Below are 26,885 nucleotides of genomic sequence, written 5' to 3' on the forward strand. Positions count from 1 at the left end.
TGGTTTGTGGAATAGACTCCCATCGCTTGTTGTTGAAGTTGATAGCCTAAACAAATTTAAGGCTCAGCTGGACAGGTATTTCGAACGAACGGAGGGGTGAAATGGGAGTAGTGGTTGGTTTTTTTTTTTTTTTTTTGGCTGATGCTGAATAAGCTTGCTTTCTTGCATCAAATGCCTCTGCTAATGCAATTTGATTGGATACTATGATGTGGTCACAAAGGAACTGGATGCAAAGAATAATTTTGATATCATATACTTGGATTTCAGGAAAGTTTTTGATACTGTTTCACATGGAAGACTGTACAAATTGGGGCAGTAAGGCATTAAGGGCAAGTTACTGCAATGGATAAAGGGATGGTTGAGTGGGAGATGACAGGGTGGTAATAAATGGACAATGCTCTGTGGACTGTTATTAGTGGAGTCCCCCAGTGTTTGGTGCTGGGCCCATTGTTGTTTTGTGTATTTATCATTGATATCAATGAAGGTATATAAGGCTTAATGTCCAAGTTTGCAGATGATACAAAGGTTGGCAGGGTTCTTAATGACAGTAAAGACAGTATGCTGCTGCAATAGGATCTAGAAAAGTTAGGCAGATGGGCTGAGAAGTGGCAACTGAAGTTTAACATTGACAATTGCAAAGTACTGCATATGGATAGCAGTAACCCAAAAGAAATGTACCAACTCTGTGGTATTACACTCATGGAGGTGGAGAATGAAAAAGACCTGGGGGTAATTGTGCAGTCAGATATGAAGTTCTCTGAGCAGTGCAGACGGGTGGCCAGAGCAGGTCATGGAGTTTTGTCAATGATATATATATAGGAATTTTGCTAGCAGAGACAAGGAGGTGATTTTACCTTTGTATAAAGCAGTGGTCAGACCACACCTTGAGTACTGCGTACAGGTCTGGAGGCCTCATTTTAAGCAATATGTAGAGTTGCTAGAACGAATACAGAGAAGTGCAACAAGATTGGTGAGAGGAACAAAGGAGTGTGCTTATGAAGAAAGGCTTAAGTTCTGCAAGTTGCAGCATGTAAAGACTAGGCATCTGCAAGGTGATTTGATTGAGGTGTATAAGGCCTTGAATGGTTTGAGCAGGATCAATGCTGACAGGATACTTCAACTTGCTCAGACTAAGAACCTGAGGGGACATAGATTCAAATTGAGGTAAGGCAGTTGTAGAATAGATGTGTGGAAGTTTGCCTTTAGTCAACGGATAGTTGATTGCCGGAACAGACTTTCAGCTGTTGTTGTGGAAGTTGATAGCCTTAAATAAATTTAAGGCTGAATTAAACAAACATTTGGAGTGACTGGATGGCTGAAATGGAAAGGTGTTTTTTTTGGCTGATGCTGTGTAAGCTTGCTTGCTTTCTTGCATCATATGCCTCTATTAATGCTAAATTTGATGGCATTTTCAAAATCTTTTTCAAATCGTTAAGTCTAGAGCAGGGGGTGGGGAGTGGGTGGACAACCTTTTACCTTTTCCTATGCCACCTAGGGATGGATACCGAAGCTACAAGAATCAAATCCCCCATCCTGATCTGCACACCTGATGGTACCAAATGTTTTTTTTTTTTTACTAATTACTTATTTATGCCTTTGTAACAAACATAAAATTGTTTTTAATTTTTTAAGATACATATAATATAGGTTAACGAATAAATGTTCATCCTCAGAATCGAAGTGAGAAGCTCATCAGCGCCACTGATTATCTACATTAAATTAACACTAAAGGATAGTAGTCTGGAGGTCTTATTTTAGTATGTAGATCTGCTGGAACAGGTGCAGAAAAGGGCAATGAGATTGGTGAGGAGAACAAAAGGGTGCTCTTACCAAAAAGCTTTGCAAATTGCAGCATCTGGAGACTAGGCATCTGCAAGATGATCTTATTGAGATGTTAAAGACTTTGAATGGATTCAGAAAGCTCACTGCAGATGGCATTCTTCCTCTTACTCAAACTACACACTTGAGAGGGCATATGTTCAAATTGAGGAAAGATGGTTGCATGATAGATGGGCAACATTTTGCCTTCAGTCAGTGGGTGGTTGATTGTTGGAACAAACTTCCATCTGTTGTGTTGGATGGGAGTGTGTAGTTTGAATAAATTCTAGACAAACTATTGGGGGGAGGAGGTGGACAGGTGATGTGTGAATTTTTTTTTTTTTTTTTTTTTGCTGATTCTGTTTAAGCTTGCTTTCTTGCATTGTTTACCTCTACTAATAATTGTATTTTAATCAATCAACTATATCAATATATACATATAATATTCTTGCAGTCACTGACTGAATGGAAGTTATGGGTGGGAAATGAGTTGAATGAAAATTTTAATGAATTTTCAGAAGATAAATCTGCTCTTGTATAAAGTGAATGAAGTGGTTGAAGAGAGAAGGATAACTATAAAGTGAACTGTAAGTCTCCTTTCAGACATGAATTTATCCTAAATATGTTATATAACTGAGTAGAAGAGAATATTCAGAAGTTGAACTAAAAAAATATAATAATAATCTGCCGGTTCTCTGGAATTTTTTACTTCTGAATATTCTATTCCAGTCAGTTAAGTAATATATTTAGGGTAAATTTATGCCTGAAAGGAAGACTAACATTTCTCTAGTTATTCTTCTTTCTTCAACCACTTCATTCACTTTATACAAGAATAGATTTTAACTTCTTAAAAATTGTTAAATTTTCACATTTCTAACCTCCCTCCATTCCATTAGGAATTGCTAGAATATTATGTGCACTTATTCCCAACTTCATAAGCTTTTATTATTTATGCTGTATATCAATATATGCAGTGAAAAGAAATTATATTAAAAAGAGTGATATGCAAAAACTTTACAACACCTTTTGAGACATGATGCTACATCCACTTTGGAAAGCTCTGCTGTATGCATGTAGCTTTTTTATGCTATCAAGAAATGAAATGTTATAACACTTTGTTATTTTTACATAAAATAACATTTTTACAGGCCACAAGTGGCATGTATGTGGTGGGTTTACCATCCCTGGTGTTGATGAGAATTTAAATAATTGCAGTTAGCTGTTATGTGGGTAGATGCTAATGGTCATTTCTACATTCTTGATAAGATTTTCACCTAATTCAGGGGGATTAATTTAAAATAAAAATAGTGCAGCATTTGTTGTAATTAGTTCTTTCAGCCACTTTATTTCTTATGCTAGCCTTGACAACAACATTTACAAGGATTTTTGAAATCAAGGATTGCAGAATATTGTTAATTCTGGCATAAAAATGGTTACGTTATTAAAATGCTTTTTACTTTTCATCTCTTTTCAATAAACTTCATTTTTTTCCTGAAAATATATGGAGTGCACCTTTTTTTTTTTTTTTTCTTTTAATCTATAGTTAAAAATAATTTCCATTTATGCTCTTTTTGATCAGTGCTAAAGAAGTTTTCAACTTCATTGTACACGTTTTTTGGTGATATCATAATTGCTCAATTTTGTAATGTATGCACCTGTGTTCATACTCTTTGCCCCCAAGGTCACTTCAGATTTTATTCAGAAATTATTGCAGTGATTGGGTTTAATATGTAAATACTGTAACTATAAATAGTGAATCCAATCCTCGAATTTTATGAGTAACACATCAAAATGCTTACTTAGGTAATTTATTTTTAAATTTCAGGGTGCAACAGTTAAAAATGAGGGAGAAGCTGTTGTTGTTGGCAGGATAGTAAGAGGTGGTGCTGCTGAAAAAAGTGGTAAGAATTTTCCCATCTTTAGAATATTATAATGGAAAGCTTTTGCAAAACAATTTATGTTTAGAGGAACTAATTTTGTTGTCTATTTCCTTAGAACAACTAAAACCCTTATAAAAAAAGTTTTGTTCCAAAATCCCTGCAAGAACTGCTATGCACTATTATCTGTTCTATCAGTTCAAGTTTCCATTTGGAAAAAATCCTGTATTTTTGCCTCATAACTAATTATTCACAATGGATAACACTATTTCTTCAGTCATGTAGTTAGAATTATGATGGGCAAAATGACAGGATCCAGTATTCCCTACATTTTGGAGAGAACTTAAATGTTTTTTTGCAGGCCAGCTGTTAGATAATCCACTAGATTATCTAACAGCTGTTAGATAATCCCAGGATAAATTAAAGGTGTAGCAGAAATTTTTAAATAAATTTTTTGTGTATATAAAAGCTAAAAACATATTGTTAAACTTACTTTTTCAATAGGTGTAGAGACCTTGCTATTCAAACTAAGTTTGAGATACAAATGAAACCTACTTCCCACCAATTTTGTAATGTATGTGAGCAAATTAAGGCGTATCGGGAATACGCCTTAATTTGCTCACTGGCTATGGACACACAAAAAGCAGCTGACTAGTGCAACTTCGCAGTATGTATTAATATGTACTTCTCAGTACTAAGCAAATGCTGAGTAGTACTGAGAAGTATTACTCAATTAATCCCTTCAGCTTTAATTCTTGCTTCCTACAGCACAAATTCTCATAATGCCTGTACTGTATTGCCTAAAGGCCAGAGGTGCGAATGTGCGGTAGCAGTAAATACACATAGCAAGTGTGTTGCAAGTAGGTGCAGCGCTAGGGTTTTTGGCATCCCTAGGCAGAAATGTATTTGGTGCCCTTGAGATACTTTTATTAAATATTATTATAATAAAAATTTTGAATTGCGGCATCCCCATGCCCTGCTTACCATGTTCTGCTGGCCCTGGTTGCATGCAAGCTTTATTCTTCTTCGTAATTTGGTGCATTCTCCTTGCTGCAATAAAATTTATTTCAATTATGCATAGAAAAAAGTACAGCAATGATTTAAAAACCATTCCTCTGTCCAGAGACGGTCTCATTGTGTATTAGTTATTGGACAACATAAAATTCAATTTATTAAATTGGTTGAGACAAAGTTCAATTTTTGCAATACAGTTAGATGAATCCACAGATATTTCAAACTTTGCTCAACTTATTGTATATGTTGGGTACTGCTACGAGGGGGATATTTGAGGATTTTCTATTTTAAAAAGCTGTGGAAGGAAGAAAAATGGGCCAGAAGATTTTTGATGTTATAAATATTTTCTTTCACACAAATAATCTAACATGGAACAACTGTGTTGCGATTTGTACTGATGGCTGCATTAACAGGAGAAAATAAAGGTTCAAAAGGCAAAGTAAAGGAAATTATTGCTCCAAATATAGTTTTTAATCATTGTATAGGGAAGCATTAGTAGCGAAAGAAATGCAAACTGATTTGAGCGAAGTTTCGAAAGATACAGTAGGTGTGATCAACTTTTATTGAAAGTAGAAGCTTAAATAGCAGACTTTTTCCTTATACTTTGTAAAGAAATGGGATCTGCTTATGAAACGCTTTTATTTATGAAAGTGACGTGGTTGTTCAGTGGTAAGGTGTTGCGATGTCTTTTTGACCTAAAACATGGAAGTTTTATTGTTTTTATCAGATACAGATCAGGACCTTGCCCAATTGTTTACAATTAAAATATGGCTAGGAAAACTTGGCTACCTTTTTGATATATTTTAAAAATGTGGTGATTTGAATTTAAGTCTTCAAGGACAGGGAACAAATCTATTAATATCAGAAGCTTTCAAAAATAAACTTAACCTTTGGAAAACTGAATTTGAGTGTAATAATACTGAAATGTTCCCATGTTTTTCTGATTTTGTTAATAGCAATAATATTGGCGTTTTACAATTTAGGATGTCATTTCCACCCACCTAACAATGCTAATTAAGAATTTTTCCAAACAATTATGTACCTCCAGAAAAAAAAAAAGTATTGGATTCGTGATCCCTTTGCTTTTGAAATTTCTCCGTGTCCCGAAATTACCATTGAGCAAAAAGGTATATCTTATTGACCTAGCTGTCATCTGACAAAGCATAACGTGCTCGTTTCAAGACTACTTGTGAAATTTTGGATTTCTGTTCAAGATGAGTATCCAGAATTATCGAAAATGGTGATACAAAGGTAGTTACCTTTCGGGTCTACATATTTATGTGAGGTTTGTTTCTCAAAATTAACAGCTATGAAAACAAAACAACATTCTACACTTGATCCAGAAGATGACATGAGATTAGCAATTTCAAATATTGCATCCAAATGTGGACCAAACATTATTGGTTATCCAGACTCATCCTTCTCATTGATTGTTTTATTATTGTTCATTTTTTATTGTTTTGTAATCTTAATTGAAGAATAATTTGATTTGTTATTTTTGCTGTATTCAATAAAAATATTAAACAATTATATTAATGTGTAAATTAAAAAGTAAATTTTTTTTTATTCCTTTCTCAGTACTCAAATAATATATATGTTTTTTTTCCTCTAAAAATCTTGTCATCCTCCCTAGGGGTTTACATTGAGGGGTCATGTCAGTTTTATATTTAATATAGGGGGTCGCGAGCGAAATAAGTTTGTGCACTACTGCACTGGATTAAACCTATTGGCTACTCTCTAGGTGTCCAGATCGGGTAATGCATAATCTATCTGGTTCAATTCTTCAGTTGTATGACTGAAGTAAATGTGTGTGATTTGAGGGCATTGCTGAGGCCACATAATACCAAGGAGCTGAGTATAGTCTTGCTGTCATATACTGAAATTTCATCAATTCGTACATCCCAAACTTTCACTTTCTCTACATCAATGTGTCACGAATAGTCAAACTGATGGAACAAAGTTATGTATGAAAGGAGGTAAACTTCAATTTTTCAGTTCATTTCACAGACATGTAGTCTCTTTTCTATCTGAATTATTTCCATCTGCTGTCTGACAGAATCTCATTTATTGGTTGCCACAACCACCTTGCACCTCAGTTGCTCTAATTATTTTGATTCCTTTTACTTCAAAGGTGGTATTTGTGCATTATCCACTCTGATTTTTCTCATCAGAGACTTCCTCATTTGGAATCTTCTTTGTCTTAAAATCTCTTTACTCTATTCTGTTAAATTAATTTGTTGCCTTTATGGTAGTAATTTGAAAACATGTTTAGAAATAATTCACCTCTCTCTTCCACATACTTAAAATTTCATATGGAATGGTTAAATTAAAAAGAAGGAAGGCTTTTAAGGATTAAAATGCTACCTCTTTGAAGAACACTTCATTGAACAAGTCAGTTTACCAGTTGACAACAAAAACATAATTTAATACAGCCGAATAAACAGAAGCAATTAAAATAAAAATAATGGCAGTGGACTGCCATTGTTTATCTCACTGTATTAAATTGTTTTTTTTTTTTTTTTTTTTTTTTGCCAACTGGCAAATTTTGACTCATTCAATGAAGCGGTAGTGTTTTATGGTCTTTAACTTATTAGTCTTCCTTTTTTTTTTTTAATTTAATTACTTCCATATGAAAATCCATTGTTTCTAAAGATGTTTTCAGATTACCACCATTGAATTAACAACAATTCTTTGAGCTATAATTCTTCATATTATCTATTGCCTTTATTAATCTCCCACTCTCAAAGTTGTTGAACTTGATTTTCTTTCATTGAGATTGTACAGACAAAACTTTCCTAACAAAGAAAGAATTTTCTTAGGTAACTTTAATGTTTGCAGCTCCAGCTGGTTCTAGTTTTCTAGTTGCATGGGCCCAGCTAGCAGAGATGCTGAGGCTTTTGAAATTACTAACGACTTTGCAGAACTTGTTCATTTATCTACTAGAATACCAGACAAGCTTAACTACACTGCCAATACTGATCTTTTCCTCATCAGCAACTCTTCAAATTACACAGACAGTGTAATGGTCCTCTGGGTACCTCAGATCATGATTTGGTGATACTCTTCTCCCCTGGCCAGGGGAAAAGAATAACCACTAAAAGAATATGAAATGGGATGATTTTTCACGATTTCTTTTCCTTGACTGGATTACTGTTTTAAATCTTTCAATCCCAGTGTTTGCTTCAGTGGAATTATTGTTTACCTAGTTTCCAACCTTTGTAATCCACAGTCTTTCCTCATACAGTTGCCATTTTGAAGGTCTTCCCATGTAGATTTCCTATGTTTGGATTTTTTTTTTTTTAAGGCAAGGTCTCCATGCTTGAACACAGCAGTCTTATAGTTGCTTCCCTATCTCCACAGGCTGTTGTTTGATAATTCACTTATTATCCATGGGCTTTCCTGGCCACCTGCTTACACTGCTCAGAGAAATTTGTATCCACCTGATCCCTTTCTTCCTCTACTGTTTTTAATTCAATTCCACCAAGTGTATAAGTTATTTTGGAGTTGCTATTCTCTAAGTGTAAGACCTTGCATTTTGCTAACATTAAAACATAATTGAGAGTAAATGGGCCTGTAGTACTGGATTCCATTGCTTAAATACAAATACGTATATCCAGTAAAAATTTTAATACACATTTAATTACAAATGGTTTGTAGCTTTTGAAGCTAAATGGGCCTCTTTGTCAGCAAATACTAACAGAATAGAGATGTTAGAGACAATTTTTAACGGATACAGTTGTGCGTGGATACGAGGTTGACCATTCAACCACTAGATTGGTGTTCATTGTTGCTGCATGGACGTGTGTGGTTATGTTTCCAGCACTTATCTAGTCTCAAAACAGTTGCCTCCAAGATAGGGGGTATTCCGAGGGGGTATGCTGTGGTTCATAGTTCTTGAATTACATGATATATTAAGCGACTCTAGCCAGAGCCTGTGGCAAAAGTGTTGGGACTGGTTAATCACTCGTAATCCCACTTTGGATTAAGGTCATGGTGGGTTGACCAGAAGTGTTCTGTGATTGTGGATTGGTCAGTCTCAGCAAGGTGGCCTTGAAGGCATCTCGAAGTCACCCCTATGTAGCAGCTGTTACAATCTTTGCAGGTTTTGCAGTATACTACACCGCTGCGAAAAAGAGGGGCGACCGGAGTCTTCACGTCGGAAACCAGAGAATGCAAGTTTCTACTAGGTAGCCACAATGTGCCTACATATGAACTATCTAAATATATTGCACAACTCCTCACACCTCTTGTAGGAAATACCATCCACTCTGTCACTAACAGTGGCAAGTTCATTCACCTTATTAAAGAGCTCTCAATCTCTGACAACGAGATTATGGCGTCATTCGATGTAGTGTCCCTGTTTATATAGGTTCCTGTCCAACAGGCCGTAAGCAGCACCAAGAGGCTTCTGGAGAATGACCCAAATCTACTGAGCAGAACATCATTGTCCACTGATGACATCTGTACTGGCCTCAACCTGTGTTTATCAGGCAGTGTCATTACCTTTTGAAGATTCCTTATGCAAGCAGGTGCACGGCACTGCCATGGGTGTTCCTGTTAGTTCCATTGTGGCCAACATCGCTGTGGAAGAATTGGAAGAACAGATATTCCTGAACCCACCTGTACCTATTACAACGTGGTGCAGATATGTCGATGACATCTTCACAGTCATCCTACGTGGTTCTGAAACAACATTACTGGAGTACCTCAATTTCTTGTCAGTATTCATCCAGTTCACTTCAGAGTTAGAAGTGGACGGATCCCTTCCATTCTTGGATGTCCTGGTAAAATGTGTGGGCCCACACCTGGAAACCTCAATATACTGCAAGCCAATGTGGTGCCGTCAATTCGCCAAATACAGATCTGGCCATGCCCCAATCATCTCAACAGCATCGCCTGCACCCTGTTCTCCAAGGCTTGGAGCCACTCCAGCACAGATGAAGCTAGGCACAATGGGATTTCCAGAGTGAGGACAGACTTGGTCAATTGTGACTATCCAACCCACATATTGGACAAGTGCTTATTGCAAGCGCAGGAGCTTGCGATCCACCAGAGACCGCCATAAACTCATGACAACGTACCTACCGCCTACGTTTCCTACTATCCGAGCACGTCGGGCCAGATTTCAAAAATCCTTAGAGAATACAACATAAAATATGTGCAGCTACCTGGTAGAAACTTGCGTTCTCTGGTTTCCAACGTGAAGACTTTGGTCACCCCTCTCTCTTGTGCAGCGGTGTAGTATACCGCATAACCTGCAAAGATTGTAGCAGCTGCTACATAGGGGAGACCTTGAGATGCCTTCAAGACCACCTTGCAGAGCATGACAGATCGATTTGCCTTGCTGAGACTGACCAATCCAGTTGCCGAACACTTCTGGTCGACCCACCATGGCCTTAATCCCAAGAGGGATTATGAAGTGATTGACCAGTCCCGACACTTTCGCCACTGCCTCTGGCTAGAGTCGCTTAATATATCATGTAATTCAAGAACTATGAACCGCACAGCAAGGGAATGAGACTACACTCTATCTTGGAGGCAACTGTTCTGGAAGCATAACCACACATGTCCATGCAGCAGCTACAATGAACACTAATCTAGTGGTTGAATGGTCAACCTCATGCGCATGCATGCCTCATTGTGCGCACGACTGTATCCTTTAAAAATTGTCTCTAACGTCTTCATTCTGTTAGTATTTGCTGACGAAGAGGCCTGTTTAGCTTCGAAAGCGGCAAACCATTTGTAATTAAATGTGTATTAAAATTTTTACTGGATATGCATATTTATATTTAAAACATAACTGCCAATTTTCTGACAATCCTTGAAACCTTGTGCTGAAAGAGCACTGCTTGGCGCTGATCATTAAACACTCTCCCAATATTTACAATCTTTATATCCTCAACAAAGTTGTTGTTTATGAAAATCAGAAGCAACAGTGGTCCAAGAACCAATCACAACCTCTTCCTCCTGCTTTGCAGCCCCCACTTAGAATCAGCATGTTTCAGCTATAAAGTTGCTTCTCATGAGGGATTGAGTCAAATGCCTTGCTAAAATCCAGATAAACCAAAATTATTCCATACATCCAGCTCATAAATAACTATGTAAAATAACTAAACAGGCTAGTTTAACATGATTTTTCCTTTAACAAAACCATGCTGTATGTTTAACAGATATTTATTTAAAGTATACCCAGTAAAATAAAATAAAATAAAATATTTCCAGAAGCTTTCGGAACTCGTGTCCCTTTCTCAACTGACAGAATTTTTAAATACATTACAAGCAAACTGTGGCACGTTACTCATTCGTCATTGTTGTAGCACGGACGTGTGCTGCCTTGCGCCAGTGATCATCCATCAATAAAACGGTTGTCTCCAGGATTGGATGTATACGCATGCCTTTCTGGCGATTTAATGCCTTAGGGTTGTTCATTATGTTTAGTGACTCTAGCCATAGGCGGTGGCGAAAGTGTCGCGCGTGGTCCACTATCTCAAAGTCGCGCTTGGGGTCAAGATCGTGGTTGGTAGCCCAAAAATGTTCTGCAAGCGCGGACTGGTCAGTTTCGGCAAGCCGGATTGCTCTGTCGTGTTCCGTGAGGCGATCCTGGAGACGTCTCGATGTCTCACCTACGTAGCAACTGTTACAGGCCCTACAGGTGATACGGTACACTACATTGCTGCGTAAGACAGGTGTGACAGGGGTCTTCACACTGGAGACAAGTGAACGTAGGTTCCTACCTGGTAATTGTACACATTTTATGTTGTAACTTCTCAGGATCTTCGAGATACGTCCTGACACTCCTGGATAGTACGGAATGTAGGCGGATGATATGCCGACTTGCTTCGGAGGTCTTGGGTTGGAAGTAAGCTCTTGTGCCTGTAACAAGCATCTGTTTAGTACATGGGATGGATAACCGCATCTGGTTAAGTCCGCCTTCACACGGGAGATCTCGTTACGTCTAATTGTGTCGGTGCTGGAATGGCTCCAGGCCCTGGAGAACAGGGTGCGGGCAGTGCTATTGAGATGGCTTGGAGCGTGGCCGGACCCGTAGTTGGTGAATTGACCGCACCACATGGGTACGTGGCCGGACCCGCACTACGGGTCCGGCCACGCTCCAAGCCATCTCAATAGCACTGCCCGCACCCTGTTCTCCAGGGCCTGGAGCCATTCCAGCACCGACACAATTAGACGTAACGAGATCTCCCGTGTGAAGGCGGACTTAACCAGATGCGGTTATCCATCCCATGTACTAAACAGATGCTTGTTACAGGCACAAGAGCTTACTTCCAACCCAAGACCTCCGAAGCAAGTCGGCATATCATCCGCCTACATTCCGTACTATCCAGGAGTGTCAGGACGTATCTCGAAGATCCTGAGAAGTTACAACATAAAATGTGTACAATTACCAGGTAGGAACCTACGTTCACTTGTCTCCAGTGTGAAGACCCCTGTCACACCTGTCTTACGCAGCAATGTAGTGTACCGTATCACCTGTAGGGCCTGTAACAGTTGCTACGTAGGTGAGACATCGAGACGTCTCCAGGATCGCCTCACGGAACACGACAGAGCAATCCGGCTTGCCGAAACTGACCAGTCCGCGCTTGCAGAACATTTTTGGGCTACCAACCACGATCTTGACCCCAAGCGCGACTTTGAGATAGTGGACCACGCGCGACACTTTCGCCACCGCCTATGGCTAGAGTCACTAAACATAATGAACAACCCTAAGGCATTAAATCGCCAGAAAGGCATGCGTATACATCCAATCCTGGAGACAACCGTTTTATTGATGGATGATCACTGGCGCAAGGCAGCACACGTCCGTGCTACAACAATGACGAATGAGTAACGTGCCACAGTTTGCTTGTAATGTATTTAAAAATTCTGTCAGTTGAGAAAGGGACACGAGTTCCGAAAGCTTCTGGAAATATTTTATTTTATTTTACTGGGTATACTTTAAATAAATATCTGTTAAACTATGGACCCCAGTACTCCAGGCCCATTTGTCACTATGCTGTATGTTCTTTGGCATACTATTTCTATCTAAATATTTCTGGGTTGCACTCTTAATCATTACCTCCAAGATTTTCCAAATCACTGAAGTCAGGCTGACTATTCTGCACTTACCAACTTTGTCTTTAAAACTGCCTTATAACCACCACTCCAAAGGAATCTCCTGAATCCAATAATGCCCTTACAATTAATTGTAATGGTTGGTTCGATGTACCCTTTGGCCACTTTCCTCAAAATTACTGGGTATATGCCAACAACTCCAGGAACCTTATTTGCCCTTAGGCTCTAATTTTTTTATAATAAACAACCATTGCTAACTTTATATATCTGAGCCTCTCCTCAAAGGGTCTTTTGTCAGTAAAGATCAATGTAAAGTACTTATTAAATTCACCAGTAACATCAGTTGGGTTATCTAAGACTTTCCACACCCATTTCTTCTTTGTATTCATATACATGAACTCCCTGTCCCTGTTCTTTGCTCTCCTAGCCACTGCCTTTGATGTTCTAGCATTTTCTGTGTTGTTACTACAGATATATTGCAGTTGTTGTAAACTTAGTTACTTTTCATTACTTTAACTTTCACATCTTTTTCTGCTGGCTAATTTGTTATTTATCTATCTGAGCATTCTCCTCGTGTTATATGTTTTTTAATGATGTGTGTGTGCATGGCTATTGTGATTGTTGCTTTAAAGGTATTCCATAATACTAATATATTCACCTTCCATCTGCAACCTGCCCAGTTGATAGATATTTTATAGCATCTTAAACTGACATAGTCCCCTTTCCTGAAATTAAAACCAGTGCCTTTACCTCTAACAACTTTTCCTGGTGCATTATAACCATAGTTGTTTTTGCACCAATAAAAAACCCAAATCAAATCTCTAACAACTGCGTGATCACTTCTGGTACAATGGTTCCTGTACTGAGAGCTCTACAATGTCATCTGATTCATGAGCAATGAATCAGGTCTAGAATTTTCACTACCATGCTGGTACAAATAACAATCTACTAGTATATTTAATTTTTTTTCCCTATGGTGAGTTTCCCTCCCACTTACTCCAGTTCCATTAGGACAAATCGAAATTGCCCACAAGGAGACATTTACACTTGCTTGCTTATTCCATCTGCATGTAGAGATTCTGGTCTGTACTGGTAAATACAGTCGGACCTCTATCGAAATCAATTGTTTCCTTGAAAAAATTTGATATACAGAAATTTCATTATAAAGAAATATGACCTTTTCAACAATGAAAAATACTGCAAATTCAGAAAGACAGCAGACTCTCGATTTACCGGGATTGTATTAACCGGGACACTTCAAGACTCCAAAGTAGGAAGAAAGAAGGAAAAAAAAAAAAAAAAAAAAATCCACCAGAAATCACAAAATTCAAGTAATAAATAGAATAGGTATAAACAGATATTTTACAAATCGAAAATAAGCGGCAAAAGAAGCGGTGTTATAAGTCATGATTGATAGATGAACCTATTAAACAAATAAACAACAGAAAGAGAACAAATGTTTAGTTTGTTTTAGTGCATTGTGTGGATTGCTGTGTTCCGTAGTACTGCAAAAAAAAAATTCTTTCGTTATTTAAGTCAGGAGTGATTCAGTCGTTTTTTTTTTTTTTTTTTTAGTAATTTTTTTGTTTAGAAATTGCAAAAATGACTGGTAAACGTAAGAGTTGTCCTTTCAATTGAGCAAAAACTTCAGAATATTGAAAAGTTTGTAAACGGTGCATCCATTAAATCTTTAAAGAACCATTATAATGTTGGTGACCAAACCATATGCGACATCATAAAAAATAAAGGGAAGCTATTAGATTTTGCGGGCACGTCTGATAGCGTTCAAGGCATGACTAACAGAAAAACGATGAAACTGTTTACATACAAGGACCTCGACAAGGCAATGGTGTTGTGGTTTAGCCAACAAAGAGCAGAAGGCATACCTGCCTCTGAGGTAGTTTGCGCAGCAAAGGCAAAATATTTTTTCGATAAATTAAAACTGCAGGGTGTTTTAACGCATCTTCTGGGTGGTTGATGTGGTTTAAACAGAGGTATGGCATTCGTCAGATTTCCAATCAAGGTGAAAAACTAAATAGTGATGCACTGGCTGCCCAAGAATTCACCAGTGAGTTTCAATAAATTTTTGAAACCAGTGAACTTGTGCTGGATCAAATTTACAATGTCGATGAAACAGGATTATACTGGAAATGTCTTCCGACAAAAACTTTCGCTTTCAAAATAGAGGTAAAAGCAAAGATTGACATTTCTTTGCTGTGCAAATGCTGCCAGGTCTCATTCTTTAAAACTCTGTGTAATTGGAACGGCAAAAAAACCACGGGCTTTCTCAACTATTGTAATATCAAATTTACCTGTCGATTACTACAACAATAAGTCAGCCTGGATGGATAGGGAGATATTTTCCAGTTAGTTTTAAACCAAGTGTGCCAACATCTGGCGTCACTGGGCTTGCCACAGAAAGCTGTCCTGCTATTAGATAATGCACCAAGTTATCCTAATGAAGAAATTCTAAAATCAGACGATGGAAATATGTTCGTCAAATATTTACCTCCCAATGTGACAGCTTTAATACAACCTATGGATCAAGGTGTCATCCAACAAATGAAAGAAGTTTATTGCAGAAATTTATCTCTCAAGTTAGCGGAAGAAAATGATTGTGATTTATTGACATTTTGGAAAAACCTGACTGTATTGGATGCTATTTATGAAGTTTCAGCAGCATGGAATTCAATAAAAAGCATAACCTTAAAGAGGTCTTGGCATAAAATTTTACCAGGAAGCAATGAAGGATTCTTGGGATTTGACAAAAACTGCAAAGATCTGGTACCAGAAATGTTACGAAATTTGAAACAAATTGAGGGATGTGGAGATGTCGACGAGCAATCAATTCATAATTGGCTTAATTCTGACAAAGATTTAGCTGGCCATGAAGTACTAAGTGATGAAGAAATTTTATATAAAGTATCGGCTACTACACCACCACTAAATAATGATGGTGAACCTGAAGAAGAGAAAGAAGAGTTGATATTGTCACAAAAAATTAGCCATAGTGTTGCTTTAAGCCATGCAGAAGCACTTCTTGACTACCTGGAGCAGCAAGATAAAAAGTGTTCTATCGGAAAAACTGGTTTTAAGAAATATTCGAAGTGACATTCGTCAAAGTTGCAAAAGGAAAAAAAAACAATTTTCAGTACTTTCTTATTTCTCTAAGTGAACTGATTTTTGCTGATCTCTTTCTATTTTTTGTGAAATTAAAATATAATTTTAAAATATATCAATAGACTTTTTAAGTTAAAACAAAACTTGTGAAAATTATTGTGCACCACCATCAGCAGACTTTGGCACCCAATGCAACCATACATCATTACCTATAGATATGTTTTTATACCTATGCAAGCATTGTATTGGACATGAGAGTAATTCAAGTTAAGTTTTTTTTTTTTCGTTTTTTATTCATCAGCATATTTTTAGGTATGTTCCTGAACATTTTTCGATATTTTTGGATTAACTGGGAAATTGATCATCCGGAATTTTTATTTTTACCATCTATCCCGGAAAATTGGAAGTGTACTGTATAGTAAAAGATGGGAAAGAAGAGGGAATGAATAAGTTTTCTAACATTTTAAAACAATTTCTTAATACACACATTAAGAAATGACTACTTACACATGCCCACAATTTATTAGTGCACTTTTAAGAATTATGTCATAAAATATTTGGTTATATTTTGTTGTACACTGGATTCTACTGTACACCGTTCATAAAAATGTTCGCATTTGTTTAAACTTTAAACACTCAGATATATTTTCGTTACATTTTCTTCTCACTAAAGACCTCAATGCAAAGTTTCAAATGCTGCCAACATTTGTTTGGAAGGTTTAATATTGCTCTCATTTTCATCCAACTCATCGTCAATATTGTCACTAGTTTTTTAAATACACTCCAATATGTTGGAGTCTCTCTCTGATATTCAGCTACTATGACATCATTATCAACTCCTAAAAATTGTCAAGAACAATTTTTCCACTGATCAAACCTTGCTTGGAATTCTTCCCAAGATTGCTCAAGGTCTTCTAGTAGTTCGTCCCTCTCATCTCTGTTAATTAGCATTTTAGCAAAACTTGCTTTTGGGAAAAGATTCTTAATTATTGTTTCCGTTACATCTCGACTCCACACTTTCGCTAACTTTGATATGCACATCCACAAATCTATAAAAGAATCTATAGGTTGGTTGGTTTCTATTCTTGGTATAATTTTTTCAGTATGCACCTTCAGTTGTGCATTTTCAAATTCTTGATTTGAAATGCCCTGGTCCATTGGCTGCAGTTAAGATGAATTATTCAGATGAAAGAAAACAAGCTTCACACTCGTAAGTTTTGAAATTACCAAGTGAATGTGGGCAGGGCAGTTGTTGCCAATCAACGCAATTTTCCTGTTTTATATCGAAATTTAAAATCCACTGCTCAAAAATTTTGCTTGTCATTCAAGGTTTTTTGTTGTAGTCCAACTCTAAAGACTTGTTTCCTTTGAAACATTGGGGTTATTTACTTTTACCTGTTACCAAAAGCTTCAGTTTTTCATTACCAGCCATATTTGCAACCAAGAGTGCAATTCTCTTCTTACTATTTTTATCACCTTTAAAATCAGTGGCTTGTTCAGCAAACATTTAAAAATAGAAGTGTTTCCTCAACATTGAATATGTCTTTGGACTCGTAGTCCTCCATAATTTTTTTTTTTTTCAAAACTCTTTCTTTCCAATGGGTATAGTCTTCTTTGATTGCAACTCCACTTTCATCAGAAATAACTTTTTCGAGTAAGCCATGTTACTCTTTAAATTTGTTCCAGGCAACCAGAACTGGCTTGGAATGTTTTGTGCCCCAGAAAAGGTGCATACTCCATAGCCTTTTCTTTTATTAATAGGCCTGATATTGGCATGTTTTGGTCTCAAATCAGCTTCATCCACTTAAACTGCTTCATCTACACCTTCCCAAAGGCATAATTTTGCACGCTTCTGACTGGGTTCCGTTTCCTCAAACAGTTTGAGAATCGAAACGGTTTTCAGAATGGTTGACACTACTGACAGGGACATCAAATTTTAAAGCGATTTCTTTTTTTTTTTAATGCCGTGATCTACACTATTAAGCACTTCATTTTTTCATACTACCCTCAAGGATTCCTCTCAGACACTGTAAGGTTACTTGCACAGCAGTTAAAACAAAGATGAAATTAGGGATCACTTGTAGGAAAGCTTTTGATAGATGTAAGAGGGATGTAAATAGACTAGTGAAAGTGTGAATGACTCATTCTTCAAAACAACAGATGAATTTTTGAGTTAAAGGAAAATCACTCTCTCCTAATTCTCTAATAGAATGCTTATGGTAGAAAATAGGTTGACAGAGCCAATGCGTGCGTCGGGAATATGCCTTAATTTTTGCCAATGGCTGTCGACAGCTGACCAGCGGGACTTCTTTGCATAGTAGCGTATAAGTTGTATAGGTTTTACTTCTTTTTAGCCATTGCTGGGCAAAGGCCTCTCCCAAACTTCCATCTTTTTCTATCCTGTGCTGTGGTTGGCCAGTTTCCTCCTGCAGGGTTTTACAGGCACCATTAAATTGTAAAATGCTTTAGCTCTTAATTCGGGGAATTAAAGCCTTTAGCTATTAAAAGCTGAAGGGATTAATGCTTAATCCTTTTAACTCTTAATTTGTGCTATCAGCTCTATTGCCTGAAGGCCAGAGCTGCAAACAATGCCCACCCACGTCTCTTGAAATTAGTTCGCTATATGGAAATTATTTTCAATGTAATGACCAAGGGGAAATCAAAAATGTTCGCTACATAGAAAATGTTGTTATATAAAAGTTCGTTAAAGAGAGGTCCAACCATATACTCATTTTGTTTCAAGCTTTACAAAGTAAAAACAAACTGTAAATGATTTTCTGTCTCTAATGAGAAGGAGACTTGCAATGGAGTGATGAATTTCTATATTATATATGTTCAAACACAAATAGCTAAGATAGCTGCATAAATTACTCCACTTATCTTTGCTTCCATTTAACTCATGCCACACATTCTATGCTGGCAGTTGTAACTCCTGAATCTGCAAAAGCCATTTGTGATAAGAAGTATGCCACACCTATCTGCTTTATCTATCCTAAATACATTGTAGATTCCATAATGAAACTTGTTACCCTTATTTCTGGGTGACATGTTTCCATTATGATGGAAATGTCATGTCTGAGTTAGTCTAACCAGGACTTAGAATTCACTCATTTTATTGGAAACGTTCTTGACATAATTTTATACACAGTTCAAACTATTCTTCAATAGTTACCACCCTTATAGCCTTTTGAAGTTAAGCTTTTATTCTCTAGCACAAGCTTCCTGTTAATTTGAAACATACTACTCTTGGGACCTCTTGCCACTATCAGCTGTTGCAGCAAGAAACAACTCTTGAGATGCCTGCAAGGATTACTCTGACCCATAATCATATTAATGCACATATATTACCCCCAACCAGCAGTTTTCCTGAACCCTTAAAGTATCCTCATGTGCTACTGGCATGGATACTGACAAGAGGTCCCAAGGGTAGGATGTTTCAAATGAACAGGAAGCTTGTGCTAGAGAAAAGCTTAACTTCAAAAGGCTATAAGGGTGGTAACTATTGAAGAATAGTTTTAACTGTATATAAAAGCATGTACCTCATGATGTGCTACTGTATTTGAACTTAGAAAACATTGCGGAATAAACTAAAAAAGTATTACAGCAATTAAATTCTAAATAAACCTAAAATTATTTAATTTTAATAAACTAAATATTACCAAAAAGAACTTGCACCCCCCCTTGTTCAAATGAATTCCATCTTTTAAAAATAGATTCCTTCCATCTATGGGCCAAACTGAGTTAAAAAAAAAAAAAAAAAAAAAACCCAAAGCATTGCAGTGTCTCAAATTGAGTAAATTCAAAAGGCTTTTAGAATATAACCCTCCTGTTGTATTTGGGCAGAATTAAATACACACCCTGACCTAATTTTCAGCATGGTTCTATATTTATCCAGCAAATCAGCAACTCTTGTTCATTTAATATCATTAGTCTCCACATGAATAATAATGCTATCTTTATGCCTCTTAAAACCTGACAATCTTTTGGTAACATCATCAATTATTGCCCTTGGCAAACCCTGGTGTTTGTCAGGAGCACAGTTCACCTATCCTTATTACAAAAAATGTTTCCAGGTTTCCTGATAAGTCTCCCAACAAAACTACATCTACTTGAACCAGAACAATATGCAACTTCATTATTCTGTTCTGGGCCCCAAATTGGGGATGCATCAGTTAACATGTCACCAGATACTTGAGTCCCTGGCGAGTTCCAAGTATTGTCTCTAGGAAAATCACTCGTGTCTCAGATTCATCTGAAGTGACTCAGATTCATCTAATAATGCTCCAAGTTTTAATTATTTGAGATCAGTATACTCCTTACATCAGGAATGAAGATAAAAACTGTCAGTTAAGATTGGTCTGTCTACTAGACTGACTTTAGAATACATGCCACAAGCTATACACACTATGAACTTGTGATTTCTATTACAGTTATGTGATATCCTTGGATGAAATATTGAAAGGTGGATCTTGTAACAACCATTATTTATGTAAATTTCAACTTAGAAAACATTGCAGAAATTAAACTAACAAAGTATTACAGCAATTAAATTGTAAATAAACCAAAAAGAAGGCAACTTAGCAGAAATAGGTTTTTGAAAAGGTAAGAAATGAATTCACAAGATATTGTAGAAATTAAATTTAGAAGGTATTTAAACAAATTAAGGAGAACAAAAATTTGTATACTAGTCACCTTGATCCCCTTAAGTTAATCTGCTGGAGCCAACTTAATACATGTCCACTCTAACTGCCTAAAATAAATGTTGTCATTTTTCTGTTATAACTACCTAAACAATAGTAAAGAAAATATGCCTATTAACATAATTGTAAGGATGTTAGTATTAATGGGTTTTTTTGTTCCTGAGTAATTTATTAAATTTCAAAGTAAAAATAGTTTGTTATAGAATCAAATTTTCATTTCAGGTTTGTTAAGAGAAGGAGATGAAATCCTGGAAGTGAATGGTATAGAAATGAGAGGAAAATCTGTAAATGATGTCTGTGATATACTGGTAAATATCATACTTACTTTATCTCAAGCTATAAAAAGTAAAAACAGAAACTGTAAATGATTTTTTTCTCTAATGAGATAGATTTGCAGTGGATTGATGAATTTTTATATTATGTATCTTTCTTCAAACACAAATGGCTGAACCAGCTACATAATGCAGCTGTCTCAACCATCATAATAAGCAAACTTGTTTTATTAATTTTGCTATGAACTTTTACTATTATATCCTGAAAAGATAATCATGTTCTTCTCTGTTAGTTAAATGAAATGGAAGTGGAATTGTGGCATGTGATGCAAGAAAGCAAGCGTATGAGCTTATGTAGCATCAGCCAAGAAAAAAAAAAATAAATAAATAATTCACACAACCATTCCCTCTTAAATGTTTGTCCAATTCCTCCTTAAATTTATTTAACCTATCAACTTCCACAACGACAGATGGAACTTTGTTCCGGCAAATTTCTGCACATCTGTTCTACAGCTGTCTTTCCTCAATTTGAATTTATGCCGCCTTAGGTTCGTAATCTGAACAAGTGGAAGAATCCCATCAGAATTCAGCATGCTCAACCCATTCAAGGCCTTATACACCTCAATCAGATCACCTCACAGGTGCCTACTCTCCAGCCACTGCAATTTGCAGAACTTAAGCCTCTCTTGGTAAGAGGATCCCTTCATTCCCCTCACCAATCTTGTTGCCCTTCTCTGTATGCATCAAGCAAATCTACATCCTTCCTAAAATGAGGCCTCCAGACCTGTTCGCAGTACTCAAGGTGAGGTCTGACCATTGCCTTATACAGAGCAGAGGGACAATCACCTTTTCCCTGCTAGCAAAATTCCTGTATATCATTGACAAAACCCCATAACCTGCTCCGGCAGCCTGTCTGCATTGCTCAGAAAACTTCGTATCTGACTGCACAATTAATCCCAGATCTTTTTCATTTTTTACCACCCTAAGTGTAGTACCACACAGTTGGTACGTTCCTCTGGAGTTGCTTATACCCATATGCAGTACTTTGCATTTGTCAATGTTAAACTTCAGTTGCCACTTCTCAGCCCATCTTCCCAAATTTTCTAGATCCTGTTGCAGTACCACACTGCCATTACATTCATTAACAACCCTGCCGACCTTTGTACCATCTGCAAACTTCGACACTAAGCCTGATATACCTTCATCAATATCATTGATAAATATACAAAACAACAGTGGACCTAACACCGAACCCTGTGAGATTCCACTAATAACATTAGTCCACGAAGAGCAGTGCCCATTGATTACCACCCTCTGTCTTCTCCCATTCAACCATCCTTTTATCCATTGTAGCAACTTATCCTTAATACCATTCTGCTCTAATTTGTACAGTAGTCTTCCATGTGCAACAGTGTCAAAAGCTTTCCTGAAATCCTAGTATATGATAATCAAAATTATTTTTTGCATCCAGTTCCTTTGTAACCACATCATAATATCCAATAAAATTTGTTAGACAAGACTTTCCCTTAAAAAACCCATGCTGTGTCTGAATTATTGCTGCTAGTTAGTAAAACTTTTTAAGATTTCCCTCTCTCATCAGTTAGCCACTAGTATTGCTTCCATGATACACTATTTTTTGTTTGATAGTACTGGATCAAACATGACAGTGTTTATTTATTTATTTTTCATCTTTGTTTTTGTTCCAGTTGTGCATCAGCTTATTTGCTCTTTAATCTTCTGGATGTATTTGCATTAACCAAATCAGTTTAATTCTGCCAAATAGAATATAAGGTCCTATATTTAAGCAATCTGTATGACTAATATGTAGGTTAGTGCAAATGCGCCATTTTAACATAGCTATCTACCAAAGCAGTTTAATTAATTAAATTGACATCGTTTTGGTTATATCTCATATTGTGACTGCCTTCACAACGAGTTGCCATGGTATTGTACTACCTCGAATAAATAACACTTCACCAGTGGATACCACCACCCAGACGGCACCGTTTCAAAGCTTGTTGGCTTCTCTTCGGTGGGTGGACAGGTACCCTGTGTTGCAATAGTGACAACCCAGTTATGAAGTATAACTTCACAATATGAGAGATGCCAAGGCAGTACAATACCATGGCAACTCATTGTGAAGGCAGTCACAATATGAGATATAACCAAAATGATGCCAATTTAGATTAATTAATTTAACTACTTTGGTAGATAGCTATGTTAAAATGATGCATTTGCACTAACCTACATATTAGTCATTCTACCTCATAGCATGAGGCCTTTGCCCTTAAATACTTTATAGCCAATCTGTATGATAAAACAAATGTTATAATATAAATATCCAGAAATAACAGAACAATTTTCCGATATAGTAAATGCAAAACTAAACTGATGTGTTCATTTATGTATATTCTTCTAGTTTATTTCCACTTTTTTCAATTTGTTGAAAAGTATTCTCTCACAGAGTTCTTTGAATTTCCGGCTTGAGCAAAAATATCTAGATCAATATTTTTTACTAATCTGGTATATCCATACCAGAAATTAATTTGTGTCATAGATAGAAATCTGCTAATTTGCTACTTTATTGTGGTGGTAAAATGTGAAAGTGGCTGCTTTATTCATGTAGTAGACCTCTGTATAATGTTTTTTGGATTCTTTCACGTGTTTTTTTTTTTTTTTTTTTTGTAAGGTACAGGGGAGGGGATTCAAAATTCAAATAACCTGAAATGAAAGATTTAATTTTGGTAACCACATCAGTAACACTGTCTACTTCCATAAGCAGAGCAACAGTTGTAAGGTGTAAGGTTATGCTTACAAACTAATTACATTTGACTTTTAAATGTAAAAGTCAAATTCATATATTTTCACCATTAATTTTAATTGCTTATTATCATTATAGTTATTGTAATTTTTTGATTACATAATATAAAATAATTAATAAATTTTAATTACTAGTATTTGGGGTATGTGAATTTTGAATTGCAATGTATTCAACAGTCCTTCACTGGATGTTGGTTTCCATGGTTGGATTCAGTTAATGATAGTGCATTACTTTGAGTTACTTGTTTTGACATAGCCAGATACCTAAAAAAAAAAAAAAAAAAAACACTTGTAACACCTAATATTTTGCTGTTCAATTTTATCAAGCAACTATACAAATTATGATTTATATAACAAGGTGTATCAATTGATCTATCAAAAAAAAAAAAGAAACTTTTTTTTTTTTTTGATGGATAAATGAAAAAAAGCCAAGCAGTCTAGATATATTATTATTTCCATATAATACTTACCATACTGATGTTACACATAATCTTTCCGAAAAATATAAAATGTCTACAAATTGACTTAAGTAAATTTTCATTTGCACTAATTATGTAGCTATGAATTAAGATACAAGTGACTTTTTTTTTGGATCTTAAGTGGAGTTGCTATCATAAAGAAGTGATTTGGATGAATTTAGTTTTCTCTGTTTCATTCATAATGTCTTATGTAAGTGGAATTGGTTTAACGGTATTCATGTGATAGTTTTGTTTTTTATAATTACAAATCTGTCAAACATTAGCGTGACTGATATATTGCACAATTGGAATTCTACTGTACATTGTATTAGCATATGCTGAGTTGTGTTGGGAATGTTTGGTTATTGAAAAAGGTTTTTGTATGAGGCTTGTTCAGAAAAGGATTATCACATCTTAAAAGGTAATAAATAAAATTGTAACCTATCCTCTTTTATGCTAAATGTGAAAATACGGTCTACTGTGCTTGCATGTAGTATGGCACTAGTTCAAACACATGTGGTTATTTCACTTGCATTTTGTGTGTACGTATATAAAAACTTAAGACAACTAAAAACATCAAATAAGTAATGAAACAAAAAAAAAAATGGGTAATTAACATGAATTTGGTAAATATAGCAAAAGCTATGTTTTGAAACTCTTCATGCTCTATGTAGTTCTGTGATTTTGAAGAATTAAAGTTGATTAGATCCTTTTTATGAAAAGTGACCACTTTTTACATCAGTTTGTCAAAAATTGAAAAAAAAATTAAAAATGAAAAAATAATTTGCTTTCTTGATAGTCTTCAGTTGGTGTAAAATGAAGGTAGATATTTAATCTTTTCAGAAATATGTAATGTAGATTTGTTTTCCATTGATGTATTTGTTAATGTATGAAGTCTTCAAATCTTCCAGTATGTGCTGCCCTCTATTATTTGTTTTAAACTAATAATAGACTGTTTTCATCGATTGTGGCATGAAAATAGCACTGGAAGGAAGAGGACGGTGATGAAAATATTGTAATTGTTATTCCAATTTGGACATGAAATTAGAGCCTCTGGGATTCATTCTTGCTGCCTCTACTCTGGTAGCTACAACTGTAGGAATTCCTGGTAGTGGAGTAGGGAACATTTTTGTCAAAGACTCAAGACAATTCATAATTTCAGTTATGAATTGCTTCCCCCCCCCCCCCATCTGTTTTCTAGTGATAGACTGGAAATAACTTCCACCAAAGCAGAAATCAGAGGTTTTACAAGGACTAATATGAATTAACTTCCTTTATAAACACTGATTTTCAGTTTCACTGAAAACATAAATATCTATAATTTGCCCATATTAGCTGAACTCATTTGGATTGAGAGATTAAACATTCATTTACTTGTACTGTTATTGATAGATCTTAACTTTAATTTTTATTTTCTTCATAATGATGGACTTAAAGTTTACATTCTTCTTGTAGGCAAACATGACTGGTACCTTAACATTTCTTATTATACCTAATCGTTATGATCCTCCAAAGTCCCCTGCAAGAGACAGCATGGTAAGTAAAAAAAAAAAAAAAAAAAAAGCCTATTAAATTTTCAGAACAAAACAAAGTATTTATTGTTACTTCTTAGTTACAGAAGAATAATTAAATTTAGTCTAATCAGCTAATGATGTGTAAATAAAACCATTTTTATACTATTTTATAACATGGTATGAATTGCAACAAGTGATACCTGTGACCAAACAATTAAAATAATGAAATTTTTAAGAAAACTGTAAAATAAAATCCATAGTTACCAAGCAAGAGCCTCTACTTAGACTCCTGCTTTAATCTAGTTATACGCTTTTTTTTTTTTTTATACTTGGATACAGACATTACAGAATCCATTGTTTTTCTTTGTGGTTTTCAGCATTCCCCCCCCCCCTTGTTTCACATGCTTCTATGTGGTCAGCTCTGTTCTTATTTAGTTTATTGATTTAGTCATTTCTATTTTGCTTTTGATTTATTTAACTTGTTTTGCATTATGTTTAGCTTGTCAATTGGTTTTAATTGATAGTGAAATTTACTGTGTTGTATAAGTCAGATTCTAGTTTCCTTTGAAAATTCTTGCTTAATCATATATAGTAAACCATCAATTTCTACAGACCTCAATTTGTCAGAAAAACATTTCACTGGCATCAATAGCACCTAACTCATGAGATAGGGAATACTAGGAGCTCGCTAAACGTTAAGTGCTTGTCTGTGCTCTGATTTTAGCCGTGTTAGCCTGTATTCATCATGTACATTCTTCTAATAGTAGTAGCAATGGCAAATGATGCAAGAAAGCAAGCCCATATAACACGAAAAAAAAAAAAAAACATACACAGTTCACCCAGCCATACCCTCCAAGAATTTGTCTACTTCTTTCTTAAATTTCTTCAACCCATCCACTTCCACAACAGATGGAAGCCTGTTCCAACAATTAGCCACCTGCTAGCCTTGTCTTGAGATGCTGTAACCTGCAGAACTGAAGCCCTTTTTAGATAAGAGCACCCTCTTGTTCCCTTCCCCAGTCTGGTTGCCCTTCTCTGCACCTGTTTCAGAAGATCTACATCCTTCCTAAAGTGAGGCCTCTAGACTTGTATACAGTACCTAAGATGTGGCCTAACCTTTTATAGAAAGGGATAATAATCTTATTCATGCTGGCTAAGTTTCTGTATATCATTGACAAACCCTTGTAAGCATGTCTAACTGCAGAAATACCTGCAGGTCTTT

General features: G+C 36.0%; 1 protein-coding gene across 4 annotated transcripts in view; it reads left to right on the plus strand.

The window, feature by feature from the left end:
* LOC150081922 (protein PALS1-like) overlaps positions 1–26,885 on the plus strand; it is a 262,311-nt gene that overhangs the window by 191,239 nt on the left and 44,187 nt on the right. For all 4 annotated transcript variants that reach the window (XM_090378985.1, XM_090378986.1, XM_090378987.1 and 1 more), the window contains 3 exons: positions 3,644–3,719; positions 20,822–20,907; positions 25,605–25,685. In XM_090378985.1, coding sequence (XP_090235111.1) covers positions 3,644–3,719; positions 20,822–20,907; positions 25,605–25,685 — 243 coding nt within the window. The remainder of the gene's footprint in view (positions 1–3,643; positions 3,720–20,821; positions 20,908–25,604; positions 25,686–26,885) is intronic.

This window comes from Mastigoproctus giganteus, chromosome 8 (assembly GCF_048544385.1).
Source record: "Mastigoproctus giganteus isolate SK-2022 chromosome 8, ASM4854438v1, whole genome shotgun sequence".
In the NCBI taxonomy this organism is placed as follows: Eukaryota; Metazoa; Arthropoda; class Arachnida; order Uropygi; family Thelyphonidae; genus Mastigoproctus; species Mastigoproctus giganteus.